This window comes from Eurosta solidaginis, chromosome 4 (genome assembly GCF_040869045.1).
Source record: "Eurosta solidaginis isolate ZX-2024a chromosome 4, ASM4086904v1, whole genome shotgun sequence".
Taxonomy (NCBI): Eukaryota; Metazoa; Arthropoda; class Insecta; order Diptera; family Tephritidae; genus Eurosta; species Eurosta solidaginis.
The window spans coordinates 269,334,156-269,354,603 of NC_090322.1; the positions used below are offsets into that span (position 1 = coordinate 269,334,156).

The 20,448-nt window shown below is 39.6% G+C and overlaps 1 protein-coding gene across 2 annotated transcripts; it reads right to left on the reverse strand.

Moving 5' to 3' along the window:
• Positions 1-15,349: 15,349 nt before the first annotated feature.
• On the reverse strand, positions 15,350-19,507 carry LOC137251462 (tRNA (34-2'-O)-methyltransferase regulator WDR6). 2 transcript variants are annotated; one of them, XM_067786081.1, is made up of 5 exons: positions 19,357-19,507; positions 19,112-19,296; positions 18,808-19,054; positions 18,437-18,745; positions 15,350-18,311 (listed from the first exon to the last, which is right to left on the reverse strand). In XM_067786081.1, exons 1-5 carry the CDS (start codon positions 19,430-19,432, stop codon positions 16,051-16,053), a joined length of 3,078 nt encoding a protein of 1,025 aa, XP_067642182.1. In that variant the 5' UTR covers positions 19,433-19,507; the 3' UTR covers positions 15,350-16,050. The 2 variants fall into 2 exon arrangements, with proteins under 2 accessions (XP_067642182.1, XP_067642183.1); XM_067786082.1 differs by lacking the exon at positions 19,357-19,507 and having other exon boundaries at positions 18,808-19,049; positions 19,112-19,249.
• Between the last annotated feature and the right edge of the window lie 941 nt (positions 19,508-20,448).

Sequence of the window (20,448 nt, forward strand, 5' to 3'; positions counted from 1 at the left end):
ACCTCTTCCCTCATGTTTGCAGGATATGGGTAACTTTTCGTGTATATGGGCTCATTCGTGGTAGTCTTTATCTCAGCTCGAACTGTGGTTTTAATATTTGATTTGATGTTAAGTGGACCGAACAAATGAGAATACTTTTCTATCATGGCTTTTAGGCTTGGGAGAATTGCGTCGGGTATATCGTCAGTTTCGAAAAAATTTAGGCTTCCTACGACTTTGTTTTTGAGCGGAATTCTTATATTGGGATCTATTGTAAGGACATGTTTTTTCCTGTCTATGACGGCACCCAGTTCTTTGAGGGTGTCATCGCCTATTATCCCATCAAACGAGCTTAAACCAGGAAGTGCGTAAAAGGTCACCATAGCTTCGTTACCAGCATTTTGGAAAAATCTCCCACTGATTTTTTTGTTTATTACTACAGGTCCTGCTACGGTGGTTACTGAGAAAGGTGGATTGACTGGGACTGTATTAGTTGCCAATTCAGGTCTTATAAAATTTTTATTTGCCCCTTTGTCAACTAAGAACTTTAGGGCTACTTTGTTTGGTGTCAAACAAGTGAGATAGGGTATACTGGATTGCGCGGTAGTCCTCATATGAAATAGGCTGGTGGCCCGTCCGCCATAAAATTTACCTGCTGGAAGTTGTCTTCTGTCGATTCAGCATACGTCGAAGGTCCGCTTTCTACATCTGCGCTGTTGGCTTCCATGTTGTAGAGCCTCTGCTGTTTGGGCATCTTTTCAATCGATGATGCAGGTCCCCTTTTGAAGGCGTTGTTATTCGTCGGTCGGTTCATGTAGTTCACCTGTCTGGTTTGAACACTGTCGTCGACATCCATTCTTTCCGCAGGTTTTGGGGCTGCGGGTCTAGCAGGAGGTGCGGTGTTCGTCCCTTGATTGCCTTGGAATCTGTTGTAGGATGACCGGCCATTCCCTTGAGTATTGTTCCGATTCGTTCAGTTGTATGTAGACCGTGATCGAGGAGGTAACGGTGGTCTCTGAGTAACTTGCGACAGGGTATTGGTGGGGACAACTACTCTATTTGGAGTGTTTGCATGGACTATTGTGTTCCTTAACGTTAGGTTCTGGATGTCAAGGCAGGCCGTGTACGCTTCTGGCAGTGTTTTTGGCTTCTGCACTATAAGCATACGTGACAATTCTGGACTGAGGCCCCGTATGAAAACATCGAGTGCCCTGTTACGGTACGTTTCCACAAGGACCGACACTGTTTCCTGGCTATAGTCATCGCACTTGATTTGGTTCACTATTAGAGACAACTGATGATTGACCGTTGCGTAGAAATCATCTAGTTTTGAACCTCTCTGAGCTAGCTGATTCAGTTGGTGCTCTAGAGTCCTAATTTCCCTTTTGTCTGCGTAATGCAGCGATAATACCCTTTTTATTTCTACCCAATCGCTATCGAAAACATTATACGCTACCAGTGCTGCATCGGCAAAGCCACGTATTTTCTGCCTAATATGTTGCAGGATGGCACGATACAGGGGCCTTTCCTTGACGATATCGTAGTCCGACAGAATTCCTTCAACGCTGTGAACCCAAGAGATGTATCGAGAAGGGCTGCCTTCAAAAACTTGCAGCTCCTTCACGCAGTCGGGGAGTCTGCCAATATCCTTTAATTCTAGCTCCGACAGTGGTGTTCGCACCGCTGCCAATACCCCCTGTGGCTGCGTTCTTACGCCACCCTGTTCTACTCTTCCCAATCGCTCATCGATTCTGGCAAGATTTTGTTCTAAACTCGCGTTATTGCATTCAATTTTCCCTAGCCTAGAGTTCAAAGCAACACCGTTGCTTTCTATACCCCCAAGGCGTGTCTCAAGCCGCCTAATCTGCTCGAGGAGAGCATTAATGCCCCCATTAAGTTCATTAACTTTCGTGGCTAAAGCGTCCATTTCAGATAAAAAAAAAAATTTAGTTTGAGATTAAAAAATATATTTTTAAATTTTAATTTGGCACACGGTGGCTCTTTAAAAATTGTTTTTTATTTTTTTTTGTGTTACTTACTGGCGTTCGCGATCACCTGACGGGATAGTCCTTATAGCACAGACGATTTGTTTGTTTTTTGTTTTAGTTTTAAGGTTGTCCTTACACTTTGACAGTTTCCTGCAAAGAAAAAAAGGACTTTAGTTACATTTGTGAAACTTTTACCGTGTTCTTATGGCAACGGCGACATGTACCAAGTTGGCGTTTCACAGTACATTAGTCTTTAAATAATTATGGTTTTGGTCAGGGGAGGCTGTGTCACTCCTTTTTAGTCGTCGACAATCAGATTGAAGGCAACCTACTAAGGCACAGTTGCTCCACAACGCCCTGGACATATTGCGAATCTTTAGCGTGTTTTTATGGGTACGCTGAAAGTATCGCAAGTAACGAGTGACCGTTTCCAGTGTGTGCTGATGTGTACCCTGGAAACTCCACAAAAGGATAAGCCGGCCCAAGTGTGTTCTTATGTGTACGCTCGGGTTAACTTTTTCAGAAGGAAATTTTTGCCGTATCCTGAAGGGAGCGGCAAGTTGCATATTGCAAAAAAAAAAAAAATGTGTACATGACACGGTCACAGGAGTCGTTAACCATTTTTCGGCCTTTGGTATGGTGAGGTCCGTCCTAGAAGTATAGGTATACGGACTCACCCAGCCAGTGTGATTATACGTGCACTTGAAATAGCAATAGTGGGGCCGTAGGATAATTCACTTATAAAATGTTTCAATTTTCGTGTTGAATTTTTTTCGCGCGCCAGAGGATCTTAGGGGTCACAGGCTCGCTTCTTTTAATATTATTCCTGTATAGCCCTCTGAGGGCTTTTAGGATTGGACATAGTAATTTATTGCGTGTAGCATCACTTTTCACTCAACTTTTTGTTATTCACTTGTTTTTTTTTTTTTATTATTCGTTTTACCTCTCCTGGGGAGAGGAGCTTTTATACCCTGGAGGGTCCCAAAGGGAATCGCAGAGTTAAGCTATCGTTATAACCGGAGGGTCCCCTCGAAGGTGAATCTCGGTTTTGGTATTTTCGTTATTGGCTGTACAAGCCTTAAATTATCTAAGCTGAGGTTTTGCCTCTCTATATATTTTTTTATTCCTTTATCGGTAAAATTGCTATTATTTTTTTTTTCTTAGCACTCCACTATCACTATCACTTTGTCACTAATCACTATGGACCTCACATATAAGGAGGTCCTTTTTGAAGGACCCACTTGCCAGTGGGTCCCTGCTCGGGCGCCAGTTAAGGAGCCCAAGGACTAGGGCTCCAAAAAGTTAAAGTTGGGGGCCGCCCCGCGGCCCCATTGCAACCTGAAAAGATCCAAATAAAAATAGGTTTTTCCGCTTAACAATATTTACCATTTGTTTCCGTTCAATGTCAAAAACAGACTGACTTTATCATTAACTTAAACTAAGCTCTAAGCTTCTACATTAATCTAAGTGATTTCATAATTGCTGACACTGCACTTCCCACGATTGGCCAAAATAATATTTTATCGCTTGCGTGGCGAATCACCCGGCTTGCATTTTGTCCGCATATCATATCGCTTACGCTGCAGTTCCCATGGATTGCATTTTGTCTGCTTACGCAATATGATATCGGATCAATTACCTACGTTGGCTTTGCTTGTGTTTGTTGAAGTGTGGTGTCAGCACATTCTTACAAGTAAGTGTGTCTGCCCCCTTGTTAAGTTATATTATTGAAATACGTGATTCGTAGTCATAGTTTTTACACGCAGACCACAAAAAACCTGAAACTTTGCATCCTCACCCAAAGTACCTACCTACATATATATAAAAAAAATTCATTGTCGTGGCGCTGCCACCTCGTTTCATACATAACATTTTTCCCTCCTCTGCAAGCGCTAAGGTGAGTATCCGACAGGTGCCCTTCCGTCTGGTTAATCGCCGTGGAATTGGAGGTATCCTACTTGTTTCGGGTGTTGTATGTGGTGTCGATGTAGGATTTTGCCCCATTGTAGTATTGGCCGAAGCAAAGCATTCAAAATCTTCCGATCCCCACGATTCGTTTTGCACCGTTTCAGTAACCACCGGCTGCGTTACCGCTTCAGTGCTATCTACTTCAGCTGATGCCTCGGTTTCATTAGTGTTGCCTTCAGTTGACAACCTTGCCTTGTAATAATCAACTTCCCGAGCTTTGCGTATTTGGGCCACATGCCGTTTTACACTTTTCCCATTATGGTTCCCCTGAGCCACTGACAAATCCGTGGATTTCCAGACAAAAAGTAAACATTTTGATTTGGTTAAAACTCTCTAATAGTTTTCTTGGACTTTACGTATTGCGTCTCTTCTACCTTCTTTGAAATTTCCTCTGGTCGAATTAGATTCAGCCGTGTGCGTAGCTGTCGCCCCATGATTAGTAGTGCTGGTGATGACCCTGTGGTTGCGTGCGGTGCGTTTTTGTATTGCCTTAAAAATTCATTCAAATTTGTCTTTAATGAACTACTCGTAGTTCCCATCGCTTTCAATGCGTTCTTGACTGTTTGTACGCTACGCTCTGCTTGTCTGTTAGTTGCTGGATGATATGGCGCTGAATATTTGTGATATTTAACACCAACTCCTGTCGGAAAATTGTTAATTTCTGCAGAAGTGAAATTTGTTCCATTATCAGAAACCCCAGCGGCAGCGATTAGGTTGTAGCGAATAGGTTTCTTCCTGAAGGTTTTGGGGAGTGTTATCGATGTGATGGTCCTTTGCCGGGTACAGATCCGGAACGCTCCGGTAACACAGCACCATTAAAGTGCTGACCCGACCATCTCGGGAACGATTTATATGGCCACATTAAACCTTCGGGCCGCCCCTCTCTCCCGACCCCCAAGTTCCCTGAGGAGTAACCTAATCGCTACAACAACAACAACAACAACAGTTAGCGGCACGCCGTAAGCCGCAAACACTTCGTCCAACAATGCAATCGTCGCCGTTGCTGTTATCGATTTAGTAACTCTCACTTCTAACCACTTACTGTATGCATCCGAGATTACCAGCAACATCGCTCCCTCGAAAGGTCCCGCATAGTCGATATGAATACGCTCACATGGTCCCTTGGGTATTCCCAATGGTGATCCTCACTTTTTTCCGGTTTGTTTGCTTGTCTTGAACATGCATCACATTGGTTCGCAATATTCTCGATATCGTTTTCTCTGTCCGGCCAGTATATGAATGATCGGGCAATCCCTTTCATCTTAACAATTCCTAAATGCACTTTCCAGTAGTTTAATTATTTTACCAATTCGTTCATCTGCTCTCTTGCTATGTGTTCTGAGCTTAGTGGTGGTGGATTTGACGAATCATGAAGTGGTCGAACTCATCATATTCGTCTAGATTCGGCATGGCTGTCTGCTGCATCTGCTTAATTTACAATGATTTCGGTGGCCGAAAGTGGGCGCGTGAAAGATAGTCGGCTTTCGCCTTTGAGCTCTTGTACACTACCTCAAAAGCGAATCTGCTTAAAAAGTCTGCATATTTCGCCATTCTACTTATGCATAATACTGGAAGCGATTTGTCCAGTTGTAATATTTGTGACAATGGCTTGTGATCGGTGATTTGTGTCCAATGACGCGCGTATAAATATTTGAAAAAATTCTGAACCGCCCACACAACTGCCAATGCCTCTATGTCAATATGCGGATAGCGTTGTTCTGTAGCATTCAATGTTCGACTTTCGTATGCAATTGGTCGTTCAGTCCCGTTCTCTAAACGGTGTGAGAGCACGGCTCCTAGTCCTGTTGGACTCGCGTCTGTTGCAAGTAGTACAGGTAGTGTTGGGTCGTATGGCATCAACACCTGAGGTGAAACCAGCGTCTCTTTCAATCGAGAAAACGTTGCGTTTGCCTCCTTAGTCCAATAAAATTTCTCTCTTTTCATGCGCTATCTCGCTTCTCTCGTTTTAAATGCGCTATAGTACGTGGTTTTTCCCAAAAACAGCTGTAACTCTTCGAAAGTCGTTGGCTTGGGAGCGTACAATGCCGCTTCAATGTGTTTTTCGGATTTATGTACGCCCTGTTCGTCGATGCGGTGGCCAAGAAACTCCACCGATGGTGTCGCAAAAACACACTTTGACTTATTCAAATGCAACCCATGAGATTTAATGCGATTTAATGTCGTTTCCAAAACTATCAGTAGGTACTCGAAGTTTTCAGCAAACACTAAGATATCAAAAAAATTTAAAACATTTCTTTGCCAGATAGCTGGAATATTTGTTGGTCCATATACCGCACGAGCAGGTCGTATTAACCCATGCGTCACTGTATTTAATGTCAATACATGCGCAAACTGTTATACCTAATTGACAAAATATTGTAGAGTTTTTCCTTTTATTAAACAAATCTTCTGCTTTTGGGTGTTCGTCGATGATCATTTTTGGATTGATAGTGGGCTTAAAATTACCGGTAATGCGAATACCCCCTATTCTTTTTCTACTACGTGTGTTGTTGAGGCCCATTCTGAATGCTCCACTCTCTTGTAAAAAACTGACTGAATTTTACGATCTATTTCCTGGGCATACTCCTCTCTCAGCGCCATCGGTACATCGCGCGCTCGCGCGAAAACTGGTGTTGCTCCAGCTTTGAGCTTTACTTTTGCAGGTGGCCCACTCAACTTCCCAGCTGTCGTACTGAAGATGTCCTCAAAACGTGTAATGAGATGTTGAAGTCGCGTTTGTTGGTTTATTGATAGTTTTGGTGTTGTTGAATTTATAGTATTGATTCGGTTAGACGATGAAAACAGTTCAGTGAAGTTTATTTCTCGTGCGAATTGCGATATCCATTCTCGGCCGCAAAGTGTATCCTTGAACGACATACAAATTAAGTCATTGTGAAGTTTTCTCCATTGTCGCAGTTACTACGCCCCGTCCAATGCAGTTCCCCTTGTGGCCCGTATAGCTTGTAAATCGTCGATATGTCTTTAACAACCTAAAATTTGGTTTAATCGAACGCAACGTTTTGCAATTAATAACTGCACATGGTGCACCCGTATCTAATCGATATATACAGGAATCATTTTCTATCTACTGACTTGTATGCATTAACACTGTTTAGTTTTTGAACTGATTCACATTCATCCTCTGAAATCTGATCTAGTTTGGTCTTACACGCATGCAAGCATTTGGAATGCCCAATCTACACGTGTGAAATAATCCTGTACTGAGGACTTATCTTCTGATTTGTATTGTGTAATACTAAACGGTGGTGGTTTCGGTTACACCCAAAGATTTACGTTTGCATTTGCCGCAGCATTCTGTGCAGCCTCCTCCACAGCTCCTCGGATCGCTCCTGCTAGCGCATCCAACACTGTTTTTAAATCTTCCGGTGTAAGGCTCATTTTTAAATACACTTCTGAGACTTCTTTTATATATGAGTGTTTATTTAATTAATGAGAATGAGTTAATTGTTACATTGTAATATTAATGCGTCGAATTATATCGAATAAGTAAAAAGTAATAAAATAAAGATAAAGAATGTTCTGGCAACACAGCTCCAGATGTATATATAAAAATCATTCATTGTCGTGGCGCTGCCATCTCGTTTCATACATAACAGTACGTAAATAAATCAATCATCATTTAATCATGTACATACAAGGCAACAGAGAGATACTCACCATCAGCCGTAGTGGTGGGTAATGACACTATTTTTTGAGTGTTAACACAGTAGTACAGGCACACTTTGCAGTGTTAACACATTGTGTTGACACAATTGTGTTATAACTGATTATCGAAAGTCGATATGAGTGTTGGCACAATATCATACTTTCATACTCCCATGTTAAGGGAATCTACGTTATATAACCACAACTTTTGTTTAAATAGAAAATTTTCAACTTAGAGTATACATTTTGTGCCCACATCTTTTAAACGTAATACACAGGCAAGATTATGAGTACAAGCACAATGGACTATGTATTTATGAATGTGCACTTACGATCTGAGTGTCATTCTCTGTGCTATAGAAACAGCTTTGTGCCATCGAGTGTGCCACTGTGTTATAAATTAATCGATAAGTGTACGTGTGCGTGCCGCACATTACTGAGTGTTAACACAATAACACAGCACAGTGCTGTGTTACTCAGCCTTAATCAGCCGAAGTAGTACTCACATATAAACACGCATATGGCTATGCGAGAGACTATAAACTACAAATATACATATACATATATGGCTGGTAACCAAGCATTCAGTTCGCGAAGTTACTAGACTTTAGGAGAAATGGGTGAACGAGGCAACAGAAAGTATTGTCACGGATATTAGCATCACTAAGCTATACCATCACTAAGGCGATGCTAAAGCCATGATAAGCGGTATTTACGTCAATAATCAAATCATATATACACATATATAAGGCAGCCGAGAGATGTCACACACAGATGCATTTACTTATACGCCTATGTGTGTGCGAGAGACTGTAAACTACAAACTCACATACATCTGAGAGACGCTGAAAAGTAGACAATTGTAAGCAAGTAGAAACTATATGAGAACTATAAACACACGAAATAGTTGGTAAGTTCTCGAAATAGAAGAGCCTAGATGTATGCAGCGTAAGCGTAAGAAGTAGTTCAGTTTGATTTGAGTTTCGATTAAGACGATATCTAGCGAGCAATAGCAGTATTAATTTGAAAGTCAGTTTCACTTAAGCTAACAGTTTGGTTATTAAGCCAGCTAATTGCAAAGTATAAGTGTTATTGTGAAGTACTTTAATAAACGCCATTTTTCCATTATTCAATATTGGAGTTATTTATTCAACAGTTTAGTGATACGAACGTTAGCAGAGGATTGCAAATAAGAGGATTTGCAAGCAAATTCGTTACAATTGGTGTCAGAAGAGGAATTGTTGAATAAATTCCCAAAACTTCGAATACAACTTGGACATGGCAAAGTTAAGTGAATTGAAGATCCCGCAACTGAAGAAGGAGTTGGAGAGCCGTGGATTGAATACAACCGGCATTAAACTTGAACTTCAGGCACGACCACGAGAGGCAATGGAATTAGAAGGAATTGGCGTGGAAGAGTATGTCTTTTATCCTGATGGGGACGAGACAACAACAAAAATTGAAGAGAAAAACGAAACATCGCAGACAGTTACGAGCACAGACTTGAACATGATTTTGGCTGCAATATCTGCTCAAACATCGACAGTATCATCTCAACTTGAAGCACAAGAAACGCGTATGTCAGAAATGTCGACACGGATTACATCGAAGATTGAAGCACAAGAAACGCGTATGTCAGAAATGTCGACACGGATTACATCGAAGATTGAAGCACAAGAAACACGTATGTCAGAAATGTCGACACAGATTACATCCAAGATGGAAACTCAACTGGAAGAGCAAAAGACATATATGACATCTCAGTTGGCTGAGCATTTGAAAGCACAGGAGGCCCGCATATCCTCGCAGCTGGAGGCACAGGAGATAAGGGTAACATCAAAGCTGGAAGCACAGGATACAAAAATTGTACAGCTCGAGGACAAAATTGATGCCGAGATAGAAACTTTGAGAGGTCGTATACAGGAGTTGCAAATGAATCGCCCAGCTGCTTCAGCGAGTAATACGAAGGTAAAAACTCCATCTTTTGACGGTTCTCTTCCTTTCCAGGTCTTCAAGCTACAGTTTGAGAAGACCGCAGCAGTGAACAACTGGAATGCGGAAGATAAAGTTGCTGCACTGTTCGTGGCATTGAAGGGGCCAGCAGCGGAAATCCTACAGACGATTCCCGAAGGAGAGCGGAACAATTATGAAGCATTGATGGCTGCTGTAGAACGACGTTATGGAAGCGAGCAGAGAAAACAGATATACCAAATGGAGTTGCTGAACCGGTTCCAGAGGCCTGGTGAAACATTGCAAGAGTTTGCGTCGGATATTGAAAGGCTAGCACATTTAGCGAATGCCGACGCACCCGTGGAGTACACTGAAAGGGTAAAGATTCAGAGCTTTATAAATGGCATACGGGACGTCGAAACAAAGCGAGCTACATACGCAAACCCAAATCCAACATTCGCAGAAACGGTGTCACAAGCTCTGATTCAGGAAACAGCGTCGCTTCTGTGTAAGCCAGTTTTCAAAGCACGCCGTGTTGAAGTAGAAAGGCCAGAGTGGGTAGACGCAATATTGGAGGCGCTGAAAGGATCGCAAAATCGGAGTGAAAAAGTTACCAAATGCTTCAAATGCGGGAAGTCCAGTCACATTGCACGTCATTGCGATCTTGGTCCTAATAGTTCCAACAATGGGGGTGGCCGTAAACGCAAAGCTGGAGGAAATGAGCAAGAGCGTGTCGGATGTAAAGAACGAAAACTTTCCCCGGCTATTGAATGTCCTGTGATATCTGTGTCGCAAATTGGAAGGAAATCAAGCAGTCTTACCGTCAGAGGGAATGTGGATGGCAAGGAGCGTGTACTGACTGTAGATACGGGCGCATCTCATTCCTTGATCCGATCTGACTTGGTCAACAGGAGAGTAAAACCGTTACCTGGAGCGAGGTTGCGTACGGTCACTGGCGAGTATAACCAAGTCCGGGGAGAAGTGATCTGTGAAGTCTTAATTGGGAAGGTCATGGTTTTACACAAATTCGTTGTGGCGGAGATTGTTGATGAAGTTATATTGGGAGTGGATTTCTTGGTTGACCATGACATCAAGATCGATATGCAGAGAAGGGTGATGCATTATGAGAACCAAGAGGTGCCACTTAACTTCAGTTTGGAAAAGGGTTCAGCAGTAAGCGAGTGCTGGTGGAGGAGATTCGACAGAGACCACGAAAGTCAAGGAAAGTAGATCGAGCAAAGGTTGATGGATCGAATGGGCCAAATAAAGCGAAATCAAAAGTACCTGCGAGAAAAACATTGGCATTGGCAAACCCCAATGAACGCACTAAAACGACTGAAAGAATTTTCCAGAAAGAATGCAAGGGTGGTTTCAAGCCAGCGCGCACTACTGTTGTGAAACGTCAAGACGATACTGATGATGCAAAGTCAATCCGTAAAGATCAAGCTCTGCGAAGTAGTTCTTCATTGGCCATGCAACAGAGTGCGAGGGAACGATCCAAGATAATGAGTAGTAAGATGAAATACAGGTACGACAACAAGAATAATTCGGAGGGTTTCTTGGAGGGAGATTTGGTACTGTTGTACAACCCTCGCCGGCGGAAAGGTGTTCCTTCCAAATTTTGGTGCAGTTGGGAAGGCCCGTAAAAAGAATCAGTGATGCCATCTACCGCATACAAACAATGGGGAAACCACGAAACAGAAGGGTGGTTCATTTGGAGAGGCTAGTAGCGGTTAGATCGAGAGATTCGTCTGATCGGGCGATCAGACTTAGGTGGAGGGCAGTGCCACGGATATTAGCATCACTAAGCTATACCATCACTAAGGCGATGCTAAGGCCATGCTAAGCGGTATTTACGTCAATAATCAAATCATGTATACACATATATAAGGCAGCCGAGAGATGTCACACACAGATGCATTTACTTATACGCCTATGTGTGTGCGAGAGACTGTAAACTACAAACTCACATACATCTGAGGGACGCTGAAAAGTAGACAATTGTAAGCAAGTAGAAACTATATGAGAACACGAAACACACGAAATAGTTGGTAAGTTCTGGAAATAGAAGAGCCTAGATGTATGCAGCGTAAACTATAAAAGCGGCGCAAGCGAGTAAGAAGTAGTTCAGATTGATTTGAGTTTCGATTAAGACGATATCTAGCGAGCAATAGCAGTATTATTTTGAAAGTCAGTTTCACTTAAGCTATCAGTTTGGCTTAATAGCCAGCTAATTGCAAAGTATAAGTGTTATTGTGAAGTACTTTAATAAAGGCCATTTTTCCATTATTCAATATTGGAGATATTTATTCAACAGTTTAGTGATACGAACGTTAGCAGAGGATTGCAAATAAGATTTGCAAGCAAATTCGTTGCAGTATAAAAGCAGCGAAAGCTGAGTACTCAGTATTCAGTTTTGATTTAAGCACGCTAATAATGTTGTTGTTGTTGTAGCGACAAGGTTGCTCCCCGAAGGCTTTTGGGAGTGTTATCGATGTGATGGTCCTTTTACGGGTACAGATCCGGTACGCTCCGGTAACACAGCACCATTAAGGTTTATATGGCCACATTAAACCTTCAGGCCATTCCTCCCTCCCCACCCCCAAGTTCCATGAGGAGCTTGGGGTCGCCAGAGCTTCGTCTGTTAGTGAAACAGGATTCGCTAATAGTTGTGAAGTATAAGATGAATTTCATATCAAAGGCTGAAAAAAACGTACATTTTGAACCCGTTGAACCCGACACCCTCAGAATTTGATGAAATTTTGCATGGGGTTACATCTTACCCACTTAAACACAACCTCATTTTTAGAAATTGCATTTTCGAAAAATTGTGGCCGTGGCAAGGTATCGAAATATCCGAAAATATTAGAAAAATGACGATAATAGGTACTTTTAAAGTGTGATTACTACGGAATGGCTTTACCGATTTCAAAGATCTTCATACCATTAGAAAGGTATAAATAAGCTTTCAAAAAAATACACTGTAAAAATTTTTTAGTACACTGAAAAAAAATTGTTTTTAAATAAAATTTAAAACTGAAAAAACACTTCAAAGATCAAGCGATTTTGAAAAATAAAATTTTATTTTAGAAAGGTCTATTTGATATATAAAACATATCTGAAAACTAAAATGGGTGTTTTTTTTCTGTTTAAATTTATTTAAGTAAATGCATCTCTTGGTTACTTTCTGATATTTTGATATCACGCGTAAACTAATCAACCGATTTCAAAAATTTGTATACCGTTAGAAAGGTATTAAAATCACCTTTTGAAAAAATACACTGTAAAAAATTTTTATTCCAGTGGGGTGCACCCCAGCTAACATCAAAACAACGGCTCGAATACTTCACGTACAAGGAAAAGGTCGGCGGCTCAATGTACTTGAGAACATGGAGATATACAAGTTAAAAACATTTGACGGCAGGATAATGAACAAACCAACACTATCTCTGACGAAATATTTGAACCCTTAAAACTAGTTTACAAAAAACAGCACAAGCCAGAAGGTACAGCAACCAAACACGTAACAATGAACAAGCAAAAGCGAAAAATTTACCAAACGGCAAAAATCACCGATTTCTACCTACCTCAACCTACCGCTTAGCTAACAAGCGGTATGTCTAGATACCTACAAAAACAACCCTTGGAAAAGGTAACAATTCGGACGTATCAATACCGCGCACACACACACGCATATTAACGTTACCTACCACGGACACATAGATTGACATTACCTGCCACAGCACCCATGGACTATAAAAAACAACACAACGGATAGACACAGACCAGAACGAAACTAGGCATTGATATGGAATCAACTAATAAATACAGATGTGTGCAGCTATCAAGAAAATGTTCCTCTCAACTTCGAAACATTAGCTTAAACGAAGCAGCGCTGATGTCTGAGCATTTTCCAGCAGTCTCCGACATTCATCGTTGCTGTATTTGCGAAAGTTGTCGCTTTAAACTTAAGGATGCTATCAAGATTGCTGATAATAAGCGTTCTACTGAAACGGAAAGTGAAGAGGCACAAAAAATCTTGACTAGCGGTGAATTGTATCAAGAATATAAGGAAGTTCCAACATGCAGCAGCCATACTAAATCACTAGAACGCAACGAACTCGTCGACAAAATAAATAAGCATGTTATTCCTCATCTTGGAAGCCATCCATCGCCAATGAAGCGAAAATATTTAGAAAGGGATTCATACTGCAAAAAAAAACACAGCAAATTGCGCAAAGTATTTCGGATTCACTTGGAGGTGGTTCAATGTCAACTTTATCAGAAGACCTAAAGAAGATCAAAGCTTACTACGAACAAATTTTGGAGAACATGAAATATCAAATCGAAAACTGCTCAAATAATTTGGATAAGCAAAAAATATTATCTCTATTACCAAACACCATGACATCTAAGGAAATTAAAGACATTTTTGGGCATGATTTATCTTACGAATTGATAAAAATTAGCAAAGATATACAAAAAAATAAAACAAAGTTTTCGGACGTCAAACGCTCTAGCATGAACACTCAGATGTAATCTCGAAACCATTTCCTCTACTACAAACACATTTGTTGACGATTTTGTACAACACATCAATAAGCTGGTGTCACATCATTTCACAGCTAAGCGCCAGTCCCGCTTCGTAAGTGAACGAAAAATGACACTGCCGCCAGGAGAACTGCTAATTCAAATGGATTTCGCTGAAAACTATGCGTTTGTTATACAAGATGCCATTCAAGGATATCATTGGAATAATAATCAAGCCACCATACATCCGTTCGTTATTTATTACAAAGATAACGATAATTTAATTCATAGAACCTTTGCCATAATATCCGATTGTAATATCCATGATAGCATAGCAGTTCATCTATATATTTCAAAAATGATTAATTTTGTTTTACGAAAATTATCTACGTGTCAGATGGTGCAGGAGCACAGCACAAAAACAAATACAACTTAATTAATTTATGTCATCATAAAATTGATTTCGAAATATTCGCTGAGTGGCACTTTTACGCAACTAGCCATGGAAAATCTGCATGTGATGATATAGGTGGGACATTAAAAAGAGGCGCTCGGAATTATAGCATGGCAAATAAAAATCAAATTCAAACGGCGAAGGACCTTTATCATTGGGCTTCACAAACGTATAACACCTCCATAGAAGTTGCTTACGCAGACGCTGATGAATACAACAAAATAAAAGAAGAGCTACTTTCAAGATACAAAAATGCCAAAACTATTACGGGAACTCAAAGCTTCCATTCTTTTGTACCTTTAGATGAAACATCACTAAAAGTAAGCAAATATTCCGAAAGTCAGCAGTATGAGCTGCGCAAAGTTGTATATTAAATCTAAATAAATAAAAATAAAAAATTAACTTTATTAAGTGTATGTCTATTTATTGTGCGTGTCTGAAAAATTTGATAATGCGATTCTTGTTCGAATCTGTTAGAATACTTAGTCATAGTATCTGTATCTGTATAACTTCCAAAGTATAGCTAGGTACCTTTTTTGTCACACAATAATAGCAAAATAAAAAAAAAGTTAACAAGAGATGGTTTTGCTTATAAATTTTTTTAAAAGAAAAAAAACACCATTCTAGCTTTTATATTAAATCGACCTTTCTAAAAAAAATTTTTTTTATATCGCTTGGTCTTTGAAGTGTTTTCCCAGTTTGAAAAAAAAAATGTAGAAAAAAATTAAAAAATTGTTTTTCTTTCAGTGTAATATAGAATCTTTACAGTATATGTTTTCAAAGGTGATTTTAATACCTTTCTAACGGTATAAAAATTTTTCAAATTGGTTGATTAATTTACGCGTGATATCCAAATATGAGAAAGTAACCAAGAGATGCATTTACTTAAATAAATTAAAAAAAAAACCCCATTTTAGTTTTCAGATATGTTATATATATTAAATAGACCTTTCTAAAATAAATTTTTATTTTTCAAAATCGCTTGATCTTTGAAGTGTTTTTTCAGTTTTAAATTTTATTTAAAAAAAATTTTTTTTCAGTGTACTAAAAATTTTTACAGTGTATTTTTTGAAAGCTTATTTCAATACCTTTCTAATGGTATGAAGATCTTTGAAATCGGTAAAGCCATTCTGTAGTAATCACACTTTAAAAGCACCTATTATCGTCATTTTTCTAGTATTTTCGGATATTTCGATACCTTGCCACGCCCACAATTTTTCAAAAATGCAATTTCTAAAAATGAGGTTGTGTTTGGGGGGATAAGATGTAACCCATGCAAAATTTCATCAAATTCTGAGGGGGTCGGGTTCAACGCATATTGGATTTGATATGAAATTCATCATAAGTGTTATTGTGAGTAGTCTCAAAGTAGTCAAATAAAGCCCATTTTGCAATACAGAATATTTAAGTGATTTATTCAACAGTTTAGGGATTCGAACGTTAGCATTAGGTTACAAATAAGCGGAATTTCTCTAAATTCGTTACAATATGTATGTATGTACTTGCAGCTACATTTTATTTTTGCTGTAATCTGAATATTTGAATCCCGCAACCATACACGAAACACCGGATCAATTTATCCACAACTAAGCCTTTGGTATCCGCCACACACGTATTGCATATATAATGATGCTTTTGAGTACGAATATCAACCATGTTTAGAATCTGATCCAGGCCAGAGGTGTAGGCGCATAATATTTTACCATTATAACAAAACTGCACAGCTGTTACCTGCGCCATGTGCGCATTAGCTAAATGGAATTCCTTTAGAATGTGCAATATCTTATCATTTCGTAATTGCATGGAAGTATACGAAATTGATTGATCATCGCCACCAGTGATAATATGCACAACACCTGTGCCTGACTCATATAGTATGTCCATTGCATTTACACCACTTGCATGATGTGACAATCGAATGGGTAACTCTACCAAATTCAAATCAAAGAAACTTAAAATGCCATCTGTACCTGCAGTCAACACATATAAATTTGCAAATACTCTTATTTGGAGTAAACAACAGCCATAGTATTTAGAATACTCAGCAACAACTTCAAAATATTGGTTAATATGAACTTTACGCAGATAGCCATCGGAACAACACAGAAATATTAAGTAACCCTTAGCTTTATTAGAAATATCATTGTTTATTTGGGCCACATCGCAAGACATTATACGGGTTTCAGGATCAAATCGATAGCTATTCATTATACCCTCTTTGTATGGTGTACTTTTATTAAGTGTGTAATTGACGAGTTCTTTTAAACGATAACTTGTCAAATTTAAACGTGTTATACATAATTGCGCACGTCCACCGCCTGAGAAAATTAAAAGATCATTTGTGTGGTCTTGTAGCACTTGCAGTGCCCGCACATTGGATATATGTGTATGTACCTCTGCACAATGTACTAACTGTTTGGCTGTCATTAATTTGGTTATTTTTATTATATTATCATCTCCAGCACTTATAATTATTGTATAGGGTATTTCGCCATGTCGCAGTTCGAGTGTTTTTAAAACGTTACAGGGGCGTGTGTGCCATTCATTACGAAATAATTGTAATGAGCCTATAGCAGGTATGTTGTATAGATGAGTTTTATGAAATATTATTTCTTTGTTTTTAATAAAGAGTACTTGCAAAAATGTTTTTCTCTTATTATCGCCATCGGATGTTATATGGTAATGCCAACTTCGATGGCCACCTCCACATGGCACTTGCACCGAAAAGTCATGCTGTTGAGACCATACTACAAAATGATTATCGTTAAATCCCAAAAGATGTTCAGTGTACTCGAAATAGATCAAATGTTCTATCCAAGCGACAGGCACAGGTATTCTTTGGCAGTTTTGAATGCTATCCGTTTCAATTGTAATGGCATACAAACGTAATGAACCATCATGACCAGCGCTTTGTAAGAACACTTGATCAGTAGATATTTCCTGCAGCCGTAACATTGTCGCACCCAATCGCCCATGCGCTTGTCGTATAGTGTCAAGGTGTATACATTTTTTATGCTTAATTTCTAAGTAAAACAACAATATATTTCCCATGCGATTACTTAGCACTAGATAATCTTTTTCTATATGTGTTTGTATATGTAAAGCGGCTGTGGTCCATGGCTCTTTACAATGAGGAAGTGGTACAGGAATGCGCAGCTCTAAACTTTCGCCTACCGTAAATAAACATTTGCCGGTGTCATCCGAAGTCAAAAATATTTTTTCGCTTAAGAAGTGAAATGCTCGTATAACGCCATCCATAACATCATTATCAAATAACTTTTCAAACTTGTTTTCTTCGCTACATTTCAATAGTATTAGTCTTTTGTATCCACAAATAACTACATATTTATTATCATGTACCTGGAGTACTGTGCATTTGAATGTTTTATGCATATCCAGCACGTGCCAAGGTCCATATTTATTATGACTGGTATTAGTGGCAATGCATGTATATAGCACTCGGTTTTTATTCGTAACACCTATGACTATGTTGGATTTCAAAAATTTAGCTTTAGCTATATATTCCATTGTGTCTAAGTTTTGTAATGCTTTTTCGTAGGAGTTATGTAGATTACTTGCTATGACATGTTCTAAATTGTACGCGAGCAAATTGCCAGTGGAACCGATTGTATATAGTGTGCATGTGTTCGAATCATATTCAAAGTTCCAAATAATAGCTCCAAAATGTAAGCGCTTCTTGAATACCAAATCTGCATTTGCCTTCCACAGGCATGCATAAGAATCCTCTCCTACAGTGATGACGAAAGGGTGACCACCTACAGAGGCAAAGAATGTAAGCCAATTATATAATATAGGTATATGTATGTGTAAGGGACTTCAGGGTTTTTCAATAGAAAAATTGAGCATACAATCGATAATAAAAACAAAACTGATTCCTCACCAGAATCTATTACTTTTCCTTGGAACACGCGAGCTGCATGACCATAGCCGCTAGCAGTTGGAATAAAGTTAAAATCGATCCACCCGTTTTCTCCTTTAACTTCCCTTTTCCAAAAGCGTATTGATCTATCATCTGAAGTAGTGGTTAAAATATTAAACTTGTCATTATAGTCAATGGAAAAAATCACGCCATTATGGCAAGATATCCTTCGCAGCAAATCAACTTCAAAGTGAGTGCAGTCAACACTATGATGTGAGGTAGTACTTTCTTTGGATGGCTTCCATATGAGCAGCTCTCCCAATGCATTTCCTAAAAATAAACAGCATTTACGACAACATAAATAGCTTTTATATTTTGTAAATAAAAATTACCTCCAAAAACTACCAACTCTTTAAATGTTTTTCCATGAATGTAGGAACAATAAAGTGTGGATTTATCGCAACACGAGATTTTCGATGCAATTTTACATACATTTTTTCCAACAAACTTTTCCTTGTAAATCATTCGAAGCACCACGCTGTGAGAGGTTACCAAAATAAATTCATTTGGGTCTTGCAAGAAGGTCGCTGAACTTATCCAATCAGTAATTTCAAATGTATTGATCTCATTAAAGCTATACTATAAAAGTTAATGTTAAATTTTTTTAGAAAACGTTTAAGTTATGAGGTACACCACCTGTTCATTTCGAAAATTGTATTGTAGCAACATGCACTCTTTTTCCCCGTGTGCAATTAATCGTCCATAGCCTTCACTGGTTGTTGCCGCAGCAACAATGCTATGTACCTTTGCTCTTAACTTTTGTGAAAGCACGCATCCTCTGTTTGCATTTTGTATATGAAGATGTAATTCGTTGCCAACACCTAAGCACATATATAGCTTTAAAAAAATCTTGGTATAAGCAAAACATTAAATAATTCTACCTCTTATTATTGCTCCTCCTGGTAGTATTTTAATAGCTATAGAATCAGCAATTGTCAGCTCCGTATCGGCAAGCATTATCTCTAACAAGCATTTCTGATTGGAATGTTTTGGATTCCTTATGGCGGAACCATAGAAGGTGGCAGCATGGTGACATAACTGCAAACATAAAAAAAGTTCCAATTTGTACTGTGTTTTTGTAAAACGATGGACCAATGTCAAAATCGTATGGCACCGGAAGTTGATGTATCAAATCAAATTTAAAAAGTACAAATCAGCTGTGACCGTGCCACCATGTTGTTGTTGTTGTAGCAATACTCGTCCCACCTAATAGCCGCGACCGATCACAAATTGTCATCAATATCCTCTAACGGGAGTCCAAGGAAACTTGCCGTTTCAACAGGGGTGGACCATAAGGAAAGGGGTGTTAGAGGCGTTGGTTCCACATTACAATTAAAGAGATGGTTGGTGTCATGTGGGGACACATTGCAAGCGGGGCATACATTTTGTATGTCGGGGTTGATTCTGGATAGGTAAGAGTTTAACCTGTTACAGTATCCAGAACGAAGTTGAGCAAGAGTGACACGCGTTTCCCTGGGGAGTATGCGTTCCTCTTCTGCGAGTTCTGGATATTTTTCTTCAAGTACTGGATTCACCATGCAATTCCCGACATAAAGGTCCGACGCCTGTCTATGGAGTTCACCAAGGACCTGCTTGTCAGATGTCTGTTGGGATGCCCATGTTTCTGGGTATTCAACAGAAACTGTTTGGTCAGCATCTCATTTCTCTCCCTGATGGGGAGTATTCTCGCCTCATTATGCAGATGGTGTTCTGGGGACATAAGAAGACAGCCCGTGGCGATTCTGAGAGCAGTATTTTGGCAGGCCTGTAGTTTCTTCCAGTGGGTGGTTTTTAGGCTTGGCGACCATAAGGGTGACGCGTAGCACGTAATCGCTGGCTAATTGCTTTGTATGTGGTCAAGAGCGTTTCTTTATCTTTTCCCCAGGTACTGCCAGCAAGGGATTTGAGGATTTTATTACGGCTCTGAATTCTTGGAACAATTGCGGTTGCGTGCGCACCAAAATGTAGATCCT